The sequence below is a fragment of the Triplophysa dalaica genome, chromosome 11 (assembly GCF_015846415.1).
Source record: "Triplophysa dalaica isolate WHDGS20190420 chromosome 11, ASM1584641v1, whole genome shotgun sequence".
In the NCBI taxonomy this organism is placed as follows: Eukaryota; Metazoa; Chordata; class Actinopteri; order Cypriniformes; family Nemacheilidae; genus Triplophysa; species Triplophysa dalaica.
The window spans coordinates 4054231-4078601 of NC_079552.1; the positions used below are offsets into that span (position 1 = coordinate 4054231).

The 24371-nt window shown below is 36.5% G+C and overlaps 1 protein-coding gene across 2 annotated transcripts in view; it reads right to left on the reverse strand.

Annotated features, from left to right (window-relative positions):
* Positions 1-2309: 2309 nt before the first annotated feature.
* hpse2 (heparanase 2) overlaps positions 2310-24371 on the reverse strand; it is a 54910-nt gene continuing 32848 nt past the window's right edge. For both annotated transcript variants that reach the window (XM_056760582.1, XM_056760583.1), the window contains exons 7-12: positions 22593-22686; positions 21238-21344; positions 19548-19662; positions 14248-14393; positions 10743-10889; positions 2310-4724 (exon numbers count right to left, since the gene is read on the reverse strand). In XM_056760582.1, the coding sequence (XP_056616560.1) occupies positions 4562-4724; positions 10743-10889; positions 14248-14393; positions 19548-19662; positions 21238-21344; positions 22593-22686 (772 nt within the window). In that variant the 3' untranslated portion in view covers positions 2310-4561. The remainder of the gene's footprint in view (positions 4725-10742; positions 10890-14247; positions 14394-19547; positions 19663-21237; positions 21345-22592; positions 22687-24371) is intronic.

A 24371-nucleotide genomic window follows, 5' to 3' on the forward strand; every position in this document is an offset into this window, starting at 1 on the left:
CGACGAGCGTCACGTCTGTAGTTCAGAATTCGGATCATGTGCACCGCGTGACACAGGCACTGCTCATTCATATCAATAAACTCCTTTCAGTCCCGAGATTAAAGGAGTAATGAAAGCTTTTCCTTCTGTGTTTTCAAGATTTCTACTGAGAAAAAGAGTTAGAAATCTCACAAACGTCTCCATCAGATTCTTTCTTTCTTTCTTTCTTTCTTTCTTTCTTTCTTTCTTTCTTTTCTTTCGTGCTCTTTAATTCCTACAAAATATAAGTCACAAAACAAGTAAAAAACAGCCAAAACGTACAAGCAAAAGTACAATTATAAATTGAATTCTAATATTGCATGATAACTTCACAGGTCCCCTAGAGACACATTCTTTATTTCTGGATAAAATTAAACTTTTTATTTATTTATTTTCGGGTAGGCCTATACCTTCTTTCTTCGATGAATGACACACACCTGTTAGAATTTAACATGTAACATCCTTAACCCTTTATGTAATTGGCTTACACATCGTATAAACATCACGAAATCCGCCAATCTTGGCTTGTGGGAGGTGGGTTCTGGATACTCCAAATAGGGTCGAATGTATAAACATTTTCATGCTGGGTTTGGTTACAGTATTCATGGCAAAGCCGGAGAAGTCACGCGAAGGAAGTTTGAGTCTTCGCAGAGCTCTAGTCTCTAGCATTTACAGACTCAACGGAAAACGAAAAGTCATACTTTATTATGTCTGTATATGAATCTATGCTGTCACATGTCAGCTTTGATCAAATGACAAAGATCTACCTGCGTAGTGTCATACACAAAAATAATGCTGCACTTGAAACCAGCTTGAGTCAAAACTCAGTTTGGCGGTGCATGGCATGCTTATTTCGGAAGGACTTTTGTTTGCTTTTATGGAATGGATCTGTTCAAATACGCAGACTATTGTCAATGAAAACAGAATATGGAAATAAAAGTTATATTTTAAAACTCAAAAACTTTCACTCATGCTTGGGTCAACAAGTCAAACTTTGGTAGAAATGAATAGAAAACTACATCACCGTCTACATAGTGTCTGATCCAGTTCATGTTTAAAGTCTGAAAATGATAATGTTTGAAAGAAGGTTGGCGACCTTTGATGGAAACTTTGGATAACTGTCTTGGGCCTGCTGGGTCGTGTGAAGTTTTGTGAGTCTTGACCAAGAAAACACAAGTATGAATGAGTCTGGATTCTGTTTATGAGTGTACCACGTTGAATATTTAAAAATGAACCATATGTATCCTGGAGAACTTTCCAAAGTTCAATGTGATGTTTTTTTCTGTTTAGTGCAGTTAGCATCACCGAATTACATTTACATTTACATTTAGCAGACGCTTTTATCCAAAGCGACTTACAGTGCACTTATTACAGGGACAATCCCCCTGGAGCAACACGGAGTAAAGTGTCTTTCTCAAGGACACACTGGTGGTGGATGCTAGGATCGAACCAGCAACCTTTGATTTACCAGTTCAGTGGTTTAACCCACTAGACCACCATCTCACATTTAGCCATTGAATTAGGTCAATGGCTACTGTATATAATGTACCAACTAATGAGGAAAACAACACTAAGCTTTAAACCAGCATTGATAAGAAGTTGATAATCCATTGCATTTGAGTCTCATTGAGGTTTGAATGGTTTTCATCATTTGATGCTCTAAATGATTGTTCTGACACTAATTCTCTTTCATTCCTCAACAAAGTCTAGTCCCAGCTGCCTGGAAGAGGAACATCTGCTGGTGTGTTGGTGCAACCTCTGGCTGACCAAACTAGCGGCTTTCCTTTCCTGAACGCTCAGCACCGGACTGAAGACCCTGCCGGGCCTTTGAAGACAAGAACAGTTCGTCCTGATGGTGCATAAAGCTGTCGGTGTTGAGTTACCCGTCATGTCGTACTGTCACAATTTATTTCTGCTGTTCTTTGCATCCAGGCCTTCATATAAATCACAAGTCTTAGTATGCTTTTATCCTCAAATCTTGCACTTCTGAACATATGCTGGAATAATGTTGCTATACAGTCAGAAAAGAGTCTTAAATGGTCACATGTTATTCATACGGTTCAGAAAAAATGGACAAAATGTGTATTTTTTACCGTGACAGAGGGAGCACCGTATGGTGAACTAATACGCAAGGGACAAAAAATGCCCAGCTTTCCTATTCACCGCCCCCGTGATAAAGCAAATTAAAGTTTGGAGGAATTAATGTTATTAATTTAAAAATTCACGCTATATTAAATACTATACATGCACTTTTTATTGAGTATTGAAAAAGACAGGACAAAACCAGGATCTTTAATAAACATTTGTATTATTTTATTAATATATTTTGGGAAAAAATATTCAGATGCAAACATTTCCGTAATAAAATAATGCTCTGTAACAGAAAATATAAACAACTCCGAATATGCGATAAACAAAATAAGTACCCTACTTATCTCTAGAACAGATTCACATCAGAAACTCCCAAAATGTAAAGATGCAAATAGCATTATTGACCCTGGAACAAACATCCAAACATATAGACAGTTGAACATGGTGCCCATAAATTCACTTACAGACACTTTTTTGATCTCTACACTTGATCTACGGGAGATCAGATTTTTTTTTTGCATTGTAAATAAGTGACATGTGTGCACACTGCAAGCAATCATTACAATTAAAACAACATTGCTAAACATGGCTATTTTTAATCTCGAGTAAAATCTGTTTTATGTTTTACACAAAGTACAAAATAATTATCTTCAAATGTGGACTGACTTAAATAAAAGTCAACTGTTTTCTCTAAACACAATATGTATATATACATACTCAAAACCCACACATATACATTTATATAAATAATATTTATAACGCAAGGAAGCGCACGCACTTAAACCAAAATATCAAAAACAAAATGTATTTACATTTATTAATGTATCAAAAAGGTTTGGAACTGTACAAAATATCTGTCACTCATGCTTAATAATAATTAGTCAGCTAGCAGCACGAAAATATAGCTGTACATAGGATATTCAATCAAAAGCACTCAGACACCAACATTTCTTTGCATTAGTTAACTTAAGAAAGATATCGTCCGTAAGTGTCAAATCATTTGTGGAGCCCTTGTATCTGAACTGAATAAGGTAGCGTAATGTATAGCTTTAAAAAAAGACTCATGATGTTATGCATCACACATAATAAAAGCTGTGATACATGCATATGCCATGACAAAACACAACAATGGACGAAATGAATTTATTTCCTGAGCTCCTCGACAAACTGCATATGACCCAGTTCTTCATAAAAATGGTACCTTCAAAAAATCTCTCTTCTTTTTAGCCTTCAACAGAGTTAAAATGGGATGTCAAATGTGTAAACATTGTAAAAATAGATCGGCATTTTTCAGAGCATCAGTAAATATTGATTTCAGATTTTCCTTGAATGCTTGTGTGTATCCTGTGACTTTAGCAGAGAAAACCAGAACATTTTAGTAAATATTTAAAGCTTCCCATAGTCTCTTCATGATTACACAGTTTTATTTTATCAAGCAGCAACTGTAGAAGAATAAACAAATATTATAAAGAGCCTGAGATGGCAATCTTCTTTGCAGGGCGTGGGTCAATGTTTTAAGTTTATAGGCTTGCATGGGATGATTAAAAGTGCATGGTTAGGTTAACTGTGCAGGGATGAAGAAAAATGATTATGGTTTAAGATTTGGCCCGCTTTAGGCCTCCGTAACTTCTTCTGTAAGTTGCTTTCTTTTTTCCAGAAAGGGCTTTAAATCAGATATAGCTGGATCTCCTTTGTTGGTCCTGAAACAAAATTTTTATCCAGCAGCCATAGTCCGACCCTTATACCTAACTATGAAACAGCCTTAAAAGCATAAGGAAATGATTGGATGAAAGGAATGTTGTACAAGCTCTTAACCCCAGCTTTAAACCTAACCATAAAATCTGATGGTAGATCGGCTGGAATGTTAAGGAATGACAAGGATGTTGATCCAAAAATGTCCTAATCTGCAAACTCGAGTTAATCTGAGAGACAGGATCACACAGAATCCACCCACAGAATTTGGAAATGGAAAGCATGTTGTTTGCAAAATCACACAGATTTCTCTTTCCCGTGCACTCAAACTGTTTTAATGTTTTGCATACTTTCTAGTTGCCAATATTTCAGGAGTGGCTCCTGTTTTTCATATTCAGACTGTAAAAATTGAATAGACATTCAAATGCAGTTGCCATTTCCAAAACTTCACTGTATGTACTATATGTGACACTTCTGTGAACCATGAGGCTTTATTACGCTCTCCTGACATTCCCTCAAAATCGAAAGAAACAAAAAAGGGCCACAACCCAAAAAATAACTAACACAAAAATACATTCACTTTCCACAAGTCTAGCTGTTCTTGCAGACAAATAAAACAAAACAACAAATAGGAGAAATGTAGCTGAAAGGCGTTCAGTGCAGCCCTCTCTTAAATGAAGGGCAGATCTTTTCCACGTCTTTGTGAGCTTGTGAAGAGAGGAGAATGCCACGAGCCAGACATCAGATGCCAGTGTATGTGTTATCTGCGGCAGGCGTAAGCATTTATATTTTTGATGACAAAGAAACTGATAGATACGGGCGGCATAGCTATAGTTCGTCCTGCCCTGAGCGTCCGTGGTTTCATCTCAGGAAACGTCTCATTGTCCACCATAAGCAACGGCTCTCCGTTCAGCTGCACAGACCTGCAGAATAAAGCGACGTGTTATAATCTTATGATCCAGCAGCAGATGGGATGGATACCAAAATATCACTAAATACATCTCAATGTCTACTTTAGATTCTTGATTGGCAGTTCACTGTGTCCATACATGAAAAAGTAGAACAATTAAATTAAATATTCCTAAATAAATTTAGGACAAACACTTCTGTTTAGGACCCACGTTTATCATTTTATATACAGAACTGTGATCAAGGGTGGCATGTTAGGATATTCACCTCTAAAAATGATTTAATAATTTTCTCTTTTGCTGGAGTTTGTTTGGATTTTAATCTTTCCAAGATGACACTGGCTTAAACACCCCCATATAATGCACCTACGTCTACATAGAGGATAACTGAGCAATATCAATATGCATATGTTTGAAGAAATTTAAAACTCTCTCATGCACTAGAGGGCGATCTAGCTGCATTTTCAACCATAAAACCCACACAAAATACTCTTGGTTAGTATAAGACAGTGCCTTTGTTGCAAATGGCATACTAACATACTTCTCTTACTTTCCTGCAGAATGAAGCACATATATCCTTCACAGTATGCCTGGTCTTTGGCAGTATATAACACAGCACACTGTGTGAAATATTGTCTCCCACAAGTCAACATGCCTGCTCACCCTTGTAAAGTGTTGATTTCAGTGCATAAACAGAAACAAATGTTAGATGCAATTTAAAATTGATTTCACTATTCGAAAAGATAGACAGAGAGAAGACATTTACTTCCAATATGAAAAATATAAGCTACTTCCATGCATGTGAGAACAATTGCTTATTATGTTTTTTACAGAAATTTATTAAATGGAAGATTCAATGATTTTTTATAAAGTAGGACTTTAAAAAAGTGTAAATAATTTCTAGTATATATCATTTTATTAATCAATATTCAATCATAATCGGATGTAGTCCAGCAGACTGGTCCATCTTAAGTCATCTTATATTTAATGGCACAGACTAAAATGATTATAAGGTCTTGTGTTGTGTGATGGCACTCATCATGCATGACCAATGATCATATTTAAATGACTGGATTGAGCCTTAAAAGCTAAACCAATGGCAGAGGGTGAAGCCACCGGAAGCGATCTCACCGCCATCTTTGTGTGCCCAACTGACAGAGACTCTAAAATAACCCTGTTTTCATTTTATTAGGCCCTGATAGGTTTTTAGTTCACATGTGTTTAAAGAGTAAATATTCCTTGATTTTTAATGTCCCAATTTGGTTTATGTAGTGTCCAACAACAACTTTACGTACATACAAGGTGTAAAAACACTATTCTTTTGTTATAATAGTTTTTCTTACCTTACTTCTCGACTGAATCAAATGATTCTTTTGGGGAATCAACTATCTAATCCCATCCTTTCCGCCTGCTTCTGATCTGATTGGTCAGATGGTCATGTCTCCTATGATTGGTCTACCGCAAATGAGACTCACAAACTACAATCCCTGGCCCTTTCCCAAATGGCACACTCCGGTCTTGTGGACCTCTTCTGAGTCCAAACTTGATGACTTCAGGAAGTGCAGACCTAATAAGGCACTAGGCACAAGGGTACATGGTAGTGGATTTTTGGGACAGACTTGAGGTTGTCACCAAGTGTGGACTCAGTGGAGGTCCAAAGACCGGAGTGTGCCTCAAGCACGTCATGATACTTCACAGCTGGTTTTAATTAAGAACCGGCAAAACCGACTACTCTCTGACTTTATTTTTTAAATACTGATCGAAGTGTATATGAGAAATAATTTATTCATTCTGTTACATATCCGTGCATTAATTTGGTCGATCATTAAATCGAACTGTTAAGTAGATTGTGTTACCTTCCAGTCTAACAACGTGTGTTTAAACATAAAATAAAATAAGCCTTTGTCCTTTCAAAAGTTCTAATCCGTTTAATGAAGTTTATTGTGCCGGCTCGTGCGATTTTGGATAAATGGCTCTAAAATTTGTCATCGAGATTTCCAGTAAGGGAACATAGGGAGTTTCGATGCTCATTGGTTTTTGCCAGTGCATTGTGGGAAATTTTAGGGAGCGAACATTTCAGTGCACTGGAAAGATTTTGCTGACTGAGACACAGCTAGAGTTTGGGGGAGAAGAGTGACGTTTTCGCGGGGCAGTCCTAGCAAAATTCACACACGGCAACATTACACACTCCATGAAATGTTATTTACATGATCTTGTAATATGTACTCTTTAAATTAATTGTTACTTCTGATGTTTTTTTCAATGTTTATGTTTATTTTGGGCAGAATAGCGACTTATAGAAATCAATGAGTTGCACACTGTTAATTAACCATTTACATACTCAAGACATTTCCCTTGTTGGAATTTAACAAGTTATACATTTCCTATTTACTATGAGCCTTAAGATATAAAAACAGGGACCGATAAGTAACTGTTTTCTCATTAATATGTGATAACTCCCTACTCACTTAATAGAACGTTTGGGTCAACCAACATGGCATCGCGGTAGCTTCAGTGTAATGACGTCATGAGCAATCCAGTCATTTATATAGATCAGTGGGCACAAGAACGAGGAAGGATTGTTGATCTTTACAACCACCCCTTTCCCCCGGGGAAGACTTAAGCTCAGGAGTTCAAAGCACAGAGAGGTATGTCAGAACACAGCGCCAGTGTTTTGCTCAGGGCCTCTGCAGCAGAAGATCCACATTTTCTTTAGATAGAATGTAAATTGAATTAAAGTCTGTGGATGATTCCATATGCTGAACCTCTAACAGCCTTTGGCTGCATGTGTAGGTATGCGTTTAAGAAATGGTGTTCTTAAAAACGACTCTTCAAGGAGACCAGAGAAACTAAACGTGATTATACAGTAGCTGATCTGTTTTCAGCCTCGGGCACTGTTTCTCTCCTTGTGTTTGTTTTATATTTTAACTGTTATTAGGCCTAACAGATTTCAGCTTTTCTCTTGCGATGCAAGAAAACGTGGAAACTTTTTCACTATGCCATCACCATCCATTTAATGTAGCTACTTTTCAATATGCCTTGCATGTAACGAAAAAAAGCTAAAATATATATTATTTAATATATCATGTAATTTTCGTATAAGCTGTAATTGTCAGTATCATAAACACAATTATAATAATTTATTTTGTTGTATTTTGGATACACACAAGATCATTGAGATCAATAAGTCTTGTGTTCAAATGTTTGATTAGTAATAACAGTTCAACTAATGAAACATTTACTCAGTTTACTGTATCACAAGTGTCTTTATGCAAAAGTAGGGTATTCTAACCTTATTAAATACATTTATTGAGGTTAATAATCAACTTTCGCCTATGTTTGATTCCTAAAATAATCAATAATGAAAAACTATATCAAAAATTGAACGTTTACAGTAGAAAGAGATAATGGCAGACATTTTATTGACTTTTTCAAGCACAAAGGCACAACATGAGAACTATTTTAAAACATTTTCAAGCCATTTCTGCACATTTATATGGTAAAATGTAATATTACTGTCCCCTCAATGATGCACTTGTAGCCTTCTTCATTTGTATGTATTGTAATAAATAAAATGAAAATGTATATATTTATGTATATATATATATATATATATTAGGGATGTCAAACGATTAATCGCAATTAATCGCATCCGGAATAAATGTTTGTGTTCACATATTATATGTCTATGTACTGTGCATATTCATTGTATAAATACAAACACATACACATGAATACATATAGAAATATTTTCATGTATTTATTTATATTTACCGATAATTGAAATGTTTAAATGCTTTAAATGTTTTTTCATTTTTAGATTTTTGTTTAATATATGCCTGTATGTGTATATGTTAATAAATACAAAATTATAATGCATAGTACACAGATATATATTATATAAACACAAACTTTTATTCTGGGAGCGAATAATCGCGATTAATCGTTTGACAGCCTGGATATATATATATATATAAATTATACCACACTATTTCTCTTTCTTCAAATAAATATGATACAAAACTAAGACTAAGATTTACAAAATATCATGAGGGAATTTTACCCATGATAAAAAGAACCTCTCTGAGAGTCTGAGAATATACAGTATAAGTGTGACCCCACAAAATGAGCATTTAATTTTCCTTCATCTGTGTTGTAGGATTTAGACACTGGAGTAACTTTGTAGTCGACCTGTATATGTGACTCACTAAATATGCTCTTGAACACACTGATTCAGCCCATATGCAGCTGGGGGCATTTCAAAAGATACAAATAATCTTAACTTGGAATACGGTTTTCAAACCGCTGAAACAAAAAGAATATGAAAGGAATTTCCTTGGAACCAGAAGAAGACCTTTTCATAATATGTTTACTTAATATTATAAAGCAAGCAGTTTAAGATTATTAACTGTGGGAATGAGTCTTTCAAAACACACATTTTTATACTGACTTAAATGATAGATTGCACACTGTGATATAACTTTCCTTCAATGTTTTTATGAGGCTTTTCATCAAAACATCCACCTGAATTCCTTATCTACTCATTATCAGCATCAGGATTAGCAGAATCCTTCATTCACCTTTTCCTCTCTTTAGAGATGGAGGGATTTAAGTGAAGGCTTATACAAAGAGGTTCTGTTTCACTAATCGACACAACGATCATGTTTACAAAGTATCACACATAACTCCCAATAATAGACCTTAAGCTCAGACAGAGGTGTCCCTCCGAATCCCACAATTCCTTTAAGGAAAACAAGAGAAAAACGAGAAGTAGACAAAAACTGGTTGAAATTCAAGCCCAAAGTTGTTGACAAAACTCTTGCCAACATCTGCCCCAAAGGAAGATGTATTTTCACTCGGTTCAAATATAGTTTCAATAAAACAAATAAAGCATTATTACGCTAATTTAATTGGATCGTCATCGTTTAATGGACGTTTTGATGTATTGTTCTCGCCGTGGAATTATCTCTAAACTCAAAACATCTGTGTCTGCTACTATGCTTTAAGTAGAATATGATGTGTTTCTTAACAGCCGAAACAATAGAAATACAATGCGTAAAACGTATAAGGTTGAAATACTCCAGTTGTCCCCAGCCAACACATTTTTTAAGTATAACTTACTGTATGCATCCAGCTGCACTAACGTCTTATTGCTGATGTGTTGCCGTTTTGCATTTCACGTGATGCTGAAATCCTCCAGTGTTACCATGTAAACCTGTCAAGAGCTACAAAACGCCACATTTCTACCATAAAAAATCCTGCAAATATATTCATTAGCTGTGCTGCTCTAATTCCCCGTCTCTAGTTCACATTTAAGTGACACAAACCACTGGAAAGGAAAATATTAACGGCATATAACCATCAGAGCTTAAAGCAGTTGAATTCAATTAAATGTTTCTGGTTTATTTGAGCACAGGGTTATGACAAACACAGAAAATGTTTATATCTGCTATACTTTGGCTTCATGAATCAAATCAGCGCCAATAAGAAAATCCTTGCAGCTCATTTAACAGTTCGAGGGGATAAATCCACCATATATCGTGTTTTTATGACCCAGGTCTCTTTTTTTGCCCTTTTCCACTGCCACCCAGCCCGTGAGGTTAGTGCTAGTGAAACAAAATCCTTGAATATTTTGTCAGACAACAGTTGGCTCAAGTCTGTTTGTGTAGACGGGAACTGAGCACCAAATTTATCTTTGTTCGTTCTGTGTTAACATGTTTAGTAAGTAACAACACTCAGTGTGGATTATTACAGTAAACTGAGAATAGAAGCATTATCAAAACAATAAACCGTCAGAAATCATATTATTGATAGATCTTAAATAGTATTAAATTACATTATATTAAATCGTGTTAACTTTGATGTGGTGAACAACCTACAAATGGCGAAAGCATTTGAACATTGAAAAAAATACACATATCACAACAACATCAACCTACTGTAAATCCTTACCAAAACCATTAGACGTGTTTAAATAGATTGTATGCATATATTTTGTGTTTAGTTTATTTTCAACAATTTTAATGGACTTACGTGGAGTGAAGTCCCTCTGTGCCGAAGGGCTGTAACAGGTATTGATGAACAGTTTTATTTCTTAACGTCCCGGCAAGCTTGATTTTCTTTCTCGACCGATGCAGGTTGATAATGTAAATAGTTACGGACCCTCTGACATAATCGTGGCTGCGAGGAAAAGCAACAATTTATTAATAATAATGCAATTTAGTATTCAAATTATACGGCACTGTACAGTATATACAATAACTGCTATGCTTACATTTGTTAAACGATTCAAATCCAGCATTGAAGTATAATAGTTTAATGAAAAAAGAATCAAATAAATTACTCTCAAACTACACTGTACTGTACTAATTACAATTCTGGTCTTAAATTTTGCTGATTTGCTTCACATAATTTACGTCATAACCAAAATTGTTTTAGGAAAAACAAAGTAATTATATGATATAAACCAGTACAAAAAAGTACAACTTTGAAACATAAATGCCTAATGAATTTTGGAAATTATGGAAAAAGTCTTTAAAGTCATTAAAACTCACTTAAACTATACCAAAATTTAACAAAATCATCCAGCGGGGCTGAATAAACTTCTCTCCATGCATTGTATTTACTGATAATCTGGCAAATTCTGACCTCCGAAAACTCAGAATTTTATTTATATACGACTCCAAAACCGCCTGTGATTTATTTCCGTATACAAGCAAATGATATGAGCATAGGGAGGCCTCGAGACGACGTCATTTAAAAAGAGATGGTTGTTTTCATTTAACTGTAAAAGCATTACCGCCTTCCAAAAATACACAGGGGTGAGAAAAGATTTAAACATGTTGGATGGATGTGCTTATGTTACAGTGACTCCATCAAACGTGTAAAACTAGTGAAGCACAGGCTTCGGGGAGTATGAAGTATGGGGCAACATGATTAGGCAAACACGATAAAAATCCAATAAGGATTCGAACAAAAAACTGAAGGAAAACACAGCTGTAGCGAATACCACATGTTGTAAAGGGGCAACTGCTCAGGTCAAAGCTTGGCTTTTGTCAGGCATGCCTGTTAGTAATCTCACCAATCACGAGCAACCGGGGCCATGTGCATCTTTACACCTTGGCGCGGAGCGAACGGAGTTCAAGGGACTTGGTAAAAAGACAAACCAAGTCTGCGTAATGAAAACATCTCTTATGTCATGTGATACATATGTGGTGTCTCAGTTTTAATGGACTTTGGTAACTCGGGTAGATATTTTCCAGAAGGGCGCATTAGATCAGAAGAACAGATCGAAAACGATAAACACTGTCCAAGACTTTGAAACAATGTTCCTCTCCAGCATTCACATGGGGAACGTAAACATGTAATTCTTTGTTTGATGTCAAATCGGTCCTGGGGAAATGTGGAGCATAGAAACCACTCAAAGCAACAGAAAAGGAGGCCTGTTTTGTATAAGGGTGTTGTGATGGATTAGCAAAGATACAGAAAGCATATCCAAGACTTGCTAGACTGGCTATTTTAACCACTAATAGAATAAAAAAACTTGAAAGAAGAATAGATGAAACCAGAATGCTTGAAAAAACAATGACATTTTGAACATTGTTTTTGTTTTCCAGTGACAGAGAGGGAATGCTTAGATTCGTATATATTTGGAATAATATAACTGTAATAGTTAACATTAAAGAGCGTCATTTTATTGAAAAGATATTACTTAATAAAATTGCTTGTCTTTCAATAAGGAAGAAGTAAAATAAAACTTGAGAAACAGGCAAAGCAGAAATGATACGGTCTCGTTGAATAGTTTAGTTGTAAGCCAGATGTTTTGGGTTTCATGCCATTTACAAAGATTACTCGTCCGGTTTGTAGTAGTTTCCGTTTCATGAATAAGACACAATGTGATGAGCTTTTGAATGTGACCCAAAACTATGTCACGCCTGCACGCCAACACGGGTCAGCAATTGGCTCGACAACCAGATTTTTTTTTCTTCCTTCAACTCTGGTGGTTTCAGAACTGATAATCCAGAGGCCCAAATCTATTTAAATATTATTGAGAGAACAACATACAAGTTCAATTTCATAAATGTGACAAGCGAAGGTCTGATTCATTTAAGTGTCTCTAGTTTAGTGTAAAATTATTTGTTGTATGATTGGCATCCTATTGTGTTTGTGCCAGAAAAAATGAGGGCTGTTAAATGATCAATCGCATCCAAAATAAAAGATTGTATTGACATAATACCTTATATCCCTTTGTCCTGTGCATGTTAATGTTGAATTTATACACACATTCGCATACATGCATACATATGTAGGAAAAATTTACATGTATTTATTTATATTTAACAAAAATTGAAATTATATATAAATGTTTATTCATTTGTATATTTAATTTGTTCTTAAACATGTATGTGTTTATAAATACAAAATTAATATGCACAGTATACAGACTTATATTATGTAAACACAAACTTTTATTCTGGATGCAATTCATTAGAAAAAATAGCTCGGAGTGCAAAAATACAATATTATTACATTCTAATTATCTTCTTATTTTTTAGATTCGTTCAGGTTAGTTACTTGTGGCGTAGATTGTATTTTTCTTTAAACTTAAATTTTATAACAGCAACACTGTCTTACAGACCTTTCTGTCCTTTTACGCCTTTGCCACCGAAGGAATCCTGAAGCCAGGGGCCTGCACGAGGCTGTGAAACAGGCCTGTAACTGAGCTGAGAGACACAAGGATCTGTGGCCAGTAAACCTACACTGCTGGTGAAAAGCTGGCAGGTCCCACTCACATCATTCTGGGGTAATAGATAATGATCAAAGAGAACGATGGCACTTTTTATCTGGCCCGGGTACAGACCTTCCTATTGTCCCTTTGGCCCTCCACCGCCCCCGCCTCAAACAGGCTTCTCACCTGGCCGAGCCTCTGGTGCCTTTCAACGGCTCTCACGATGCACAGAGACACTCCACGCACTTGACAATTGATACTTGTTAAATTTTATGGCCTCTCGCTCTGAAAGAGTGGCTGTCTGGACTCTCTAATTTATGTGTTTGAGAATGAACAGGTATGCTTTAAAATCCCGTTCCACAGGCATGTTCTCAGGTAACCGGGGTGGATGTAACGCTACAGGTTATTTTGTCAGACAGAATAGAATTCCCACACATACAAACATGTTATGGTGCGATTATATGCATTGTGACATCTAGTAAACTGCCTACCTAGACGGCATTATTGATGCAAAAAGATATCGGGCTGTTTTAAACCAAGGTTGGGTAAGATATCACCAAATTCAAACTTTGTGTTTAAAAGAAATCTCTGCTTAGTTGTTTCAACCCATGAGTTAATTGAAACCATTTTAATTTCATTAAATAAACGAGGGTTGGGTTTATGCATTTTTTACTCAACCATAGATAAAAATATGAGGTCAGCATTAAGTGCACATATTTTACCGACGCGAGTCAGAATTCCAAAGTTTGAGGGAATTCATGACCTTTGTGGTGGGATAGACGAATGCATATAGACGGTTTGTGAACTCACTTGTTAAAGCTGGTACAGTGTGCGTAGATGCGAAGTTTGTCTCGAATCACTCGGCCAGGGCGTGGTTTCCTTTGGAGACCTGCGACATGGACTCCAAGTACCCTGGGACCCACCAGACGTTTATAGAGAAAAGATAACCAATAATCCTGTAACAACACAAAACACAAATGTCACAAAATCGAAAAAGGCATCAGTGAGACATACGTGACATTCTGCCATAGATTCAAATTAGTCTGGTACACCTTTGCACAATTTATGCAGTCTGATTCATTTAAGACCATTCTGGTCAACAGACAGAGCACAGATGTGGCATTTGGTTGCCAATAGAAAATCAAATTAACTTTGATCATCCTTTATCTTTCAAATCAAGTTTTATATTTGAATTATTAAAACAAAACTTTGTTGTCTAAAAATGTTAAAAGCATTTATAACGATTCATAGATGTTATCGGAGTTTCTCATGTCTGCCTTTACTTTGGTAAGGATGACTCCACTTTTTAACAAAGGCAGAAAAAAATGCACATGTGCCTCAGCCTTTTATTGGGAGAGACACTTTCTTGGATGTTTGAATGGAGAAGTATAACCGTAATCTTTGTTTGGAAGCCTTTCCTGTTTAAACTGATAAACAACAAAAGCAAGATCTCCCTCTCCTCTTGGCCATAAAAATGAAATGCTTATAGAATTGAGAGAAACACATCACACATCACATGCGCGAGCTGTACCTTAAAAAAGAACATTTTAAAACTTTATTTTCTTACAGAATTGCAATGCAATATACTTAACTACTGTATCTACATATATATAAACTATATACAGCATCACATAATGAAGCCTTATGTTTTTATTAGCTAAGAATGAGCTATTTCTATCTACATACACCGCGCGTCCCTTACATGGAATTTGCCATGTTGTTTCTACAGTAGCCCTAAACCGACAAATTGCTCTACAGAATGCGTTTCTTAAATGCCTTATCTCCTCGAAACACAATCACATATTTGTCCTGTGTCGGTCACCATATTGCTTCGAAAGGAAGAAGTGGAGTAAGCAATTGGTTGCAATTTGCAACCTCACCGCTAGATGCTGCAAAAATTTGCTGATTTAAATCTCGCAGTTCTCAATTATATGTGCTTACAAGATCAAGCATACAAGATATGTTTATGGATTCTGTAATCTGTTCATGCAAATAAATTATAATGCTACATTTTGAGGTCAAAAGTACCTCGCCTATACAGTACAGCACAACAACACTTCCTGTAAGATCTGCTAAGATTCAGCAAAACCATGAGTGTAAACCCTGTCTACAATAAAAAAGGTAAAGCAAAGCAAAATAAATAGTTAAGCATGACTATAAAATATATTTCCTAATACCCCTCATCAGTTTTTAAATTCAACACTTAATTGAACTGGTTCAAAGCAGCATATGTGCATCAGGAAGTTCCCATGCAATCCTGCATATGGCAGCATTTAAAGGCTTCTTCGCCAGGCAAACTTTAACTTAATTTGCTCCGGCAGTGTACATTGTACAGCATCTGCAATAGGAACAGAATCTCACAGGAATGGGTGGATCTGTAGCTTTTCAAAACACTTGTGTTGTTAAAGGTACAGTAGACCTGTATTTGTGTCACAAATGACACACACCTCTTTTCTTTCATTGGCTGGATAAGCAGACAGTCCCACCCCATGTCGAGTGTAGCTCTTTTGGGCTGGTTGAGATACCCAAACAAGACAGAAGTGCCTCAGAGCCAAAAGTTGAATTCAGGGGATTCAACCAACAAAAAGTTTTACTAGGGGTCAGAAACTCTGGTCCTGGGGAGCATTTGCACAGAATATAATAAACTGATGTTACAGTAAAGGGTGTAAGAACCCAGGCTTATAGGGATAAACATATAAATACATTATGTCAACAATTATTCACAGCACATTGTTCAAGACCTGTGTGACTTTCTTCTGTATAACAAAAAAGAAGATATTTTGAGAAACGTCTTCCATACAATGGAAGTCAATGGTGGCCAGTGTTATTTGGTTACCAACTTTCTTCAAAATATCTTCTTTTGTGTTCTGGAGAAGAACGTCAGACATTGGAATGAAAATGAGAGAAAGTAGCCTAAATCATAAAATATTTTTTGGGTAAACTATCCCTTTAAACTGTAGTGGTCACTGAAAATCAAAATTGAATATCATAAAAAAATTCAAACTGGTAAATGTTATAAGATGCACCAAATCATCAATCAATAATCTAAAACACATCAATAGAACTGTACAACGCAGTACATTGAACACAATTCCCTTTTTGGGCAAAATAATTTAATCATTTTTAGCCGTCTCAAAAATCACTGCAACAATTTTGAACAAAGGCTTCATATTCTTCAATTACAGTGCTACAACATAAATAACAGATTGGTGCGCATGATCATACTCAGAATGAAGTGTATCCTGAATGCAGGTGCACTACAGTAAAATCGTACTCAATCATTCCAATAAGTGGTGAAGACCCAAAGAAATTCATAGTCTGAGAGATGAGTTACTCCAAAGACAAAAGTCTTGAACAATAAATAAACTCGTATAAAACCACGTTCTTGAGCAGCCACAAGATGTTGTATGAGCAGCCACTGGACCAAATACAAACAGGATATGCCAAAAACGCAACACACCACCTATAAGAACCTATGATTTTAATATTCAATTTAAGTTAGAATGTGTAAATTCTCCATCACTAACCACAGGGACTAAACAAACGAACAAAAAATGTACACAAATTAAATAGATAAAAAAACACATAAGTGCAAAACTCTCTGAAGAGCCTCAGGTACATGTGCCCGCCTGTATGCACATCATGACAATATTCTGGGACTGAGATATCGCTAGGGTCATCGGGGCCCCTGGGTCTAAAATAAGGCCAAAACCGCAAATTACGTATCCAATTTCGAGAAAATGTATCCTTTGTTTATGGAGAATACATATTAAAAGGAACTGAATGAAAGTTACTATATATGGATAGATTCAATTAATATCTTAATATCTCGGAGAGCAGGATAAAAACAAGAACAAGAAGCAAAGGTGTTAAAGAAAAGAAACTAGGACTCGGTGGACACGGGGTTAAAGAGAAAAGGTTGGACCGTAAATTTTCAAGGAACCCGTCAGGTTGCGGCTGTTGTGAATTCTCGCAGTGGGATATCTGGCAGTTTTCACAGACATCCAGCTATGTTAAAAGCATTGTGATCCCAGCAGGGGGCGATTGGTCCTTCAAATAACAAGAGATATTGAAAGAAAAGCAGGAAAAAAGAGTGTTTCGCAATTTGCAAGGACCACTTGACAAAAAATCAGTTTATGTAAAGGTGTTTATTCTGTGGTTCCTAGTGAAACATAAAAAACAGGCTCGTATACGTCCAAGTATGAATCATGCTTGAATCAAGTATAATAATTATGTAGAATTATACTTTAGTGTTTGACTAAAAACAAATAGTTTTAAAATGTATTTTATGTTTTGCGCAAATCATAATCTTTTGCCCGGTGTCTGGCACTGATCGTTTGGATGTTCTGTACTATGCACGTGTTATCCTGGTGGGCTGTAAAAGAAAAAAGGTGCACGAACAGGTAACATGTCTATCAGCATCTGGAGCCAGTGAATATCGCGTGCAGAATCTGAATGCAGGGTTGAACCTGAATCGAGCTTTGGTGTAAAGGATGGTGAACAGAGTGAACACTTTATAATAATGAATTATTTTTAGGAATACAAGAATACAATTTACTCACCCTCGAGTCGTTTCAAATCTGTATAAATTTAGTTGCTGTGATTAACACAGAGAAAATACTTGGAAGAATGCTCATATGACTACCCTAGTAGGAAAAATGACAATGGTAGTTAAAAGTGCCCCAGAACTGTTTGCTTTCCTACATTCTTCCAAATATCTTCCTTTGTGTTCGGAACAAAGAAATTAATTAAAAAAAATCAGACTGTGGCCCAGAACTGTTTGGTTACAGTCATTCTTCCAAATATCTCTCTCTGTGTTCATCAGAAGAACAAAGAATTGTATAGAGATTTGGAACAACTTGAGTTCCTTTAAGCACAGTGTGAAAAGCTCATTTAATCATTAGATTAAAAATCATGTTATGAAATTTTAACCTGACAAATGACACAGATGTTCTCCAAGCTATTAAAAGTCTCAGAACATGAAGGTATCTCACAGTCATGGCATTAGCCTCTGAAATCAAATTGAAATTTAATTGAAGTCTTCTGCTCTGTCTCCAGGGTGCTGACCTCTGAACACCGTGAAAGAAAGAGGTCTACATAATTCAGGATAAAGTTGGCAGTGGTCTGGAGGGTGGGGCTACCTGTGGAGTGCCCTTGTCTCAGGTTGCAGCGCTGTCAGCATCTGACTGTTCCACACAGTAGGGCACACATGTAGAGAGGCTGGCAGACAGGTGACACTGTCTCGGGCTTGAATTTCAGTGCGGTTCGCCTCAGCTGCCCAGCATTCAACACCACTAACTACCTTTCATCTTGGCTAATAGGTCCCACGGGAAAAGCTGTAAGGTGACTGGGCTGATCTGGCTACGTCTATAATCGTGTGCTCCAGAACCCATACTTACCACACTATACAATTACAGTGATGCATATAGTCTTGTGCAATTTTTCATATCCAAGCAATTTTTTTAACTTAATTTTTATTTAATCTGGAAAATGTTCAAAGATGCCTCAATTGAGGAATTACTTGAATGTCTGGGAATAACACCACATGGTGTAAAGAACACAGCAAAACAATTTGATGTCCCCGTCATTTTCACGTAAAAGTCTTATGGTTAAGAACCTAGCGGGTTTCACAATAAAATAACAAGCATACCACACAGATCACTGCGTATGGTGTTAATTTGCCTAACCTTTAGTGCATGTGGCATCTGACCTGCATCAGCTAGTTATGTCTGACTGTTAAACAGCTTTGACTGTTTAAGGGGGTATTTAAACTTTGTGCACTTTTACTGTTCAGATAGCTATACGATCACGAGTAAATGCCCTTCAAGACACACCCAAGACGGACTGTAACCCGATCGCCAAAACCATCTCGTAATTGCCACATGCGGCGAAGAGAGCGTTCAACAAAGACTCGGTCAGACGTTGTAAAATATCCCTTTCTGACATTACCACCGACAAGCCGGGATTTGCATACTACAAAAAAGCAAACTGGATCAACTAGCATTTACTGTAATTGGCCCAGAGTAAAACGTAACAATTATACCAAATCAGACAGCAACCTACACATCAGAGGTGTTAATAACTCAGTTTGTGTGTTTTAATGCACTTACGGGTAAAGGGTTGAAATGCTGGTCCACCAGGTGATTGTATCCGTAATCGAATAAGGAATGGCGAAGCACAACATCAATCCCATGAGCCGCAGCGATACCTAGAGTGTTGAGCCACCTGAACCAAAAATCAACATTATTACAACATATGGTAGAACCAACAAATCAATCATATTTACAGTCAATAATATTGGGAACACTTTGCATTATAAAGAGTTATTTAAGGGTAAAATGCATTACAAATTTAATAATATGTGTTGTAATGCATTATGTGTAGTTGTAAAGAATTACAACCAATTTAAAATGTGTAGTGTTACAATGAATTACTAAGTGTTCAAATTTATTAAATGTAATAACAATTATTTATAAGACATTACAATGCATTCAAATGTCCATTACAATGCTTTAAAACATGCATTATACATAAATGATTCAAGGAAAGTGTTACCATAAATGAGGTGACAACTGATTGTATTATGAATATAATCTTTGTGTTTCGCACAAATTTCTAAAATTCAAAACAAAAGTCATCCAAAGCACAAAAACATGTTTTAGTAAACACTTTAAAGATGAACATACCATAACATGTGTTTGCCAAAAGAATATCCATTGATTAAAGTATCATAAATCATGTGTAGTATAAATTACATAATATGACCATATATATAAGTGCTCTCATGATATCAAATTTTCAATTCACGGTTATCGTTTCCTAAATAATTCAAAGCTGCAAAATTATAATGATATCTATATTAAGAAATGTTAAATTTACAAATCTTTAATTTTGATATTTTCTACTTTTTCGGGAAACGTATCACACTCAAAATTCAAGTTTAGGGTTTAGAAAGTTTGTAACCATTGTGGCTTATAAGGCAAAACTTTAAACTGGCACATTTACAATATTGCTGCTGTCCTTCCGAAACCTCGTATCTCCTATTTTCGTAACTTTGATTTTTAGCCACAAATCATTTTTGGTTAACCTTTAAGTTTTTCACTGGATTTTGCAAATATCTTACCAATAAAAAGTATTAATAACACTGTTTTTATTTAAAGAGAACAGTGTTTTTTTCAATTTCCTGGGAAGCAGCGAATTTGCACACCTGAGGTTTCGGAAGGACAGCAACGATATTGTCATACGTGTATCTTAATAAAAGCCCTTATGAAAATTAACAATATTTTTACCATAGTAAGCAAGTTAAACTATAGTATTTGCATTAAAAAGTAAAGGAACCACAAATTACCCATAGATTCATTATAGTTACTGCAGTTGAACCATGATGTAGTTCAGCTATGGTAAAACATATTGCTAAAAATCTAAAAAAATCATGGTTCTAGGAGTATATATATATATATACAAAAAACGGTGCTCATAAATATGTATATTGTTTGCAAACAAGTCTATAAACAGGCTAAATGACCATACAGGTTGATACCAAATTTTTTACTTCAACTGTGGAATCGAAACTGGGTTTCGCTTCGAATCGGCTTCGATAAACAGAAGCGGAATCGATCAATTTCAAACGATTCCCAAACCTAACCATGATAATCGATCATGATTTTTAATATCACGGTTCTTGACAATACCATATATTGTCGCACCCCTATCCTAACACATATACAGTATTACTTTCAAATATTAAAATAAATTACAGATCTAGAACAGCTCTTGAGAACTTGAAGAAACTTTACTTACAGAAAACCTGCAGCAAAAGTGTCTGACAAGTTATTGGTGCCTCCTGCCCAAGCCGGGCCGACTCCACCTAACCACACCCGTTTCTCAGGAGCATGAGTTTGGACAATCTACAAAAGAAAAAAAGAGAGAAAAATCTAATCTAATCAAACGACACAGACCTTAAGAAATAAAGTAATAGGGTGTTGTGCAGGTATAGTCAGAGTTTGGAAACCGATTCACATGGCAGTTTATTCTAACCACAAAATCACCACTTAAATTAAAATCAAATCTTTATCTTCACTCCATCATATAAACCACCGGAACATAATAATTTCAAGATTTGAACATTTCTTGACATTTCTGTGCTCAATATGAATCAATCGGTCCGTGAACGTTCTGTGGGCATGCCGTCTAAAAGCATGTAAGTAGATACGAGATCCCAACTCAGAAGCAAGATGCATAGCTCATTGCCGCTTAGCTGCAGGGTCTGAGTCTGGTAATAATAGAACACATGTTGGGTATATTACGCATATTTCATAATAAACCAGAGAAGAGCTCTTCTCTCTCATGTTGACATTGGTTCGGATTCTGACTCATTGTGAACTTTCAGGACATGATGGACTGCCAGCGAAACCAACAAGGAAGCAGAAATCATTTTGGGACGGATTGGCAAACTGTCACAACCACTGCCGGACCAACAAAAAACACCTGCAGAAGAGAGGGGGGCATTTGAATGCGTAGCAATCTGAAGTGCCAAAGAAGGGAGTGGAAGAAGCTTTCAAACAAGCGCTATCAAAACCAGATCTGGCACTTGTCCTATAGAAGGTCGGGGGACAACACACCGCGTAATTGGTTCTAACTGTCCCAACGGTTGGGAGGGAGCAAAACCAAACGTTTTTTGTTTGATATTTGTGAGGAAGGCCAGTATCCCCTCTCGGTTGCTTTCTGGGGAACTCTCAACCAGATGTGTGAGTCTGAGATACATAAAACAGGAGAGCTGTGTATTTATAGATTAGGCCTCTAGAGAAATGTTTTAAACGTTGTGAAACCTGGCGTTGCTTATTAGGGGACTGTTCCCAGACCAGGCGAGGCATCGCAGCGAACATGTAAATCGTAAACCCAGTCAAACCCAAAGACGTTTTTTACTCCTTTACTGCACCCTGACCTGCCCTCCCTTAACGGCAGCCCACCTATCAGACAGGCTTGTTTGGGTGGTGCAGCCGAGGACAAAGCCAAGACCCCCGAGATAAACCGAGTTAATGAGCACTAGAGGGACATGCATCTACAACAACAAACCCAACACATATTGGCACATTTCTGCCTTGCACGTTCAAAAACAAATGTCTGATTCACTATAAAGACAATTAAAATCTTACCTTCATTACTTTGGTTATCTGCTCGGACAAAGTGTCCAGAAGTCTTGTCTTCATAAAGTCTTCCACTTTGGTCACACGTCTGTCAATGTAGTAACTGCAAAGATATTAAAACAGCGTTGTAAGAACTATGAGATCCATAGTATATGATATAAACAATAATAAAGCTGTCAGATTGGTTGAGTAAACATACCTTTTTGATATGTGTAAACATTTCGCAGTAGAATAAAGTTAAAGGTCCAATTAGTAATTTGTTGGAGGATCTATTGACAAAAATGCAATATAATATACATAACCATGTCTAGAATAAAGTGCTTACATAATGAAGCATTATGATTTTATTAGCTTAGATTGAGCTATTTCTATCTACATGCACCACGGGTCCCCTTACATGGAATTGGCCATGTTGTTTCTACAGTAGCCCTAAAAGGACAAACTGCTCTGCAGAGCGCTTTTGATAAATATGTTATCTCCTTTGGCAAAGAAGCGAAAACTTGACAACATCTTAGTACTGTTAGCCAAAGTAGTGCTACGAAATGGGGGGGTGCCATTGGTCGCAGTTCGAAACATTGTTACTGAGAAAACAAACAATGTTTGTTTGAACATTTCTTTCACTCGTTTCTAGGAACATTTCATACTTGACAAATTCGGTTCAAGCATGTCTGTAACATGTAAGTGTCTTATGTACAAAATGAACCGAGGAGTTCAATAACAGAATGTTTCCCCAGTAGACGACTTATTGAAGCCGCACCGACCCAGATACAGCAAATCAACAACTGATTACTACAATTCCATCCGACAATAATTTACATGTCAGCAACTAAATAATTTTGCCTGAAACAAGGCCTGAGACTGGACAAACATCAAATAAAAACAATGGCCAAAAAGCCAAAAAACATCAATCTTGATGTTACCAGTACAACATAAAATAACACAATCCATATTTTCACTGCCCACTTCAGTGAACGGAGTTCAAAATATGAATGAAAGACATTAAAGGTCAGTCTGCAGGTTTACAAACAAAATAACTAACAGATCGAGTCTGTGAATCATATTAAGATGTCAAAGAAGACAGTGGTGAAATGACGCAGGGTTCTTTTGGGTCCAAGAGACGGTGCTGTGAGTGAAAAAAGGGGTCGGGATGAAGTAGCGGTGGACCGGCCATCTGGAGGAGGGTGTGGAAAGTGGAAAGAAGAAGGGCCTCAGTGAACCACACCATTGTTAAGTAATACATCTAAAGACCTTGACGTATATGAAGGAATGGTGGTTCTCTACGGTACTGACCCTCACAATTTATAGTCTCTCTGGGGTTAAAGCTACAAAACTGTCGAGGCAACAAATCTTCATTATCCTTGGATCTCCAACACCAGCGAGGAACTCTCCAGCTCCCAGCAGTTAGATATAGTGAATGCATCTCCATTTGTGGGTGTTTTAGCTCAGGTTTGTGGCACGACTGCTCAACAAACTGACTTCTGAATATAGAAAGGGATCTCTGGAAGAGAGGGGGAAAGATGGAAGGAGCGGAAGAAAAATAGACGTTCGGCATACATCTGTTTCATGGTCTCCTGCAGAACTGAGAAAAAAGGGCCTCCTAATGAAAGACATAAAGAATCAATCAGAGGACAATGTTATTGCTCAGAGGTTACTCTGTTAAAGCTCAGGAGACTTCAAATCTCAGTTATGTCTCAATTCAATTGTTTACACAAAGTTAGAGCACAAAGCCATGAAACTATAAAATAGCTCATACAATCTGGTCTTGGAAAAAAATTGATGAGAAATGCT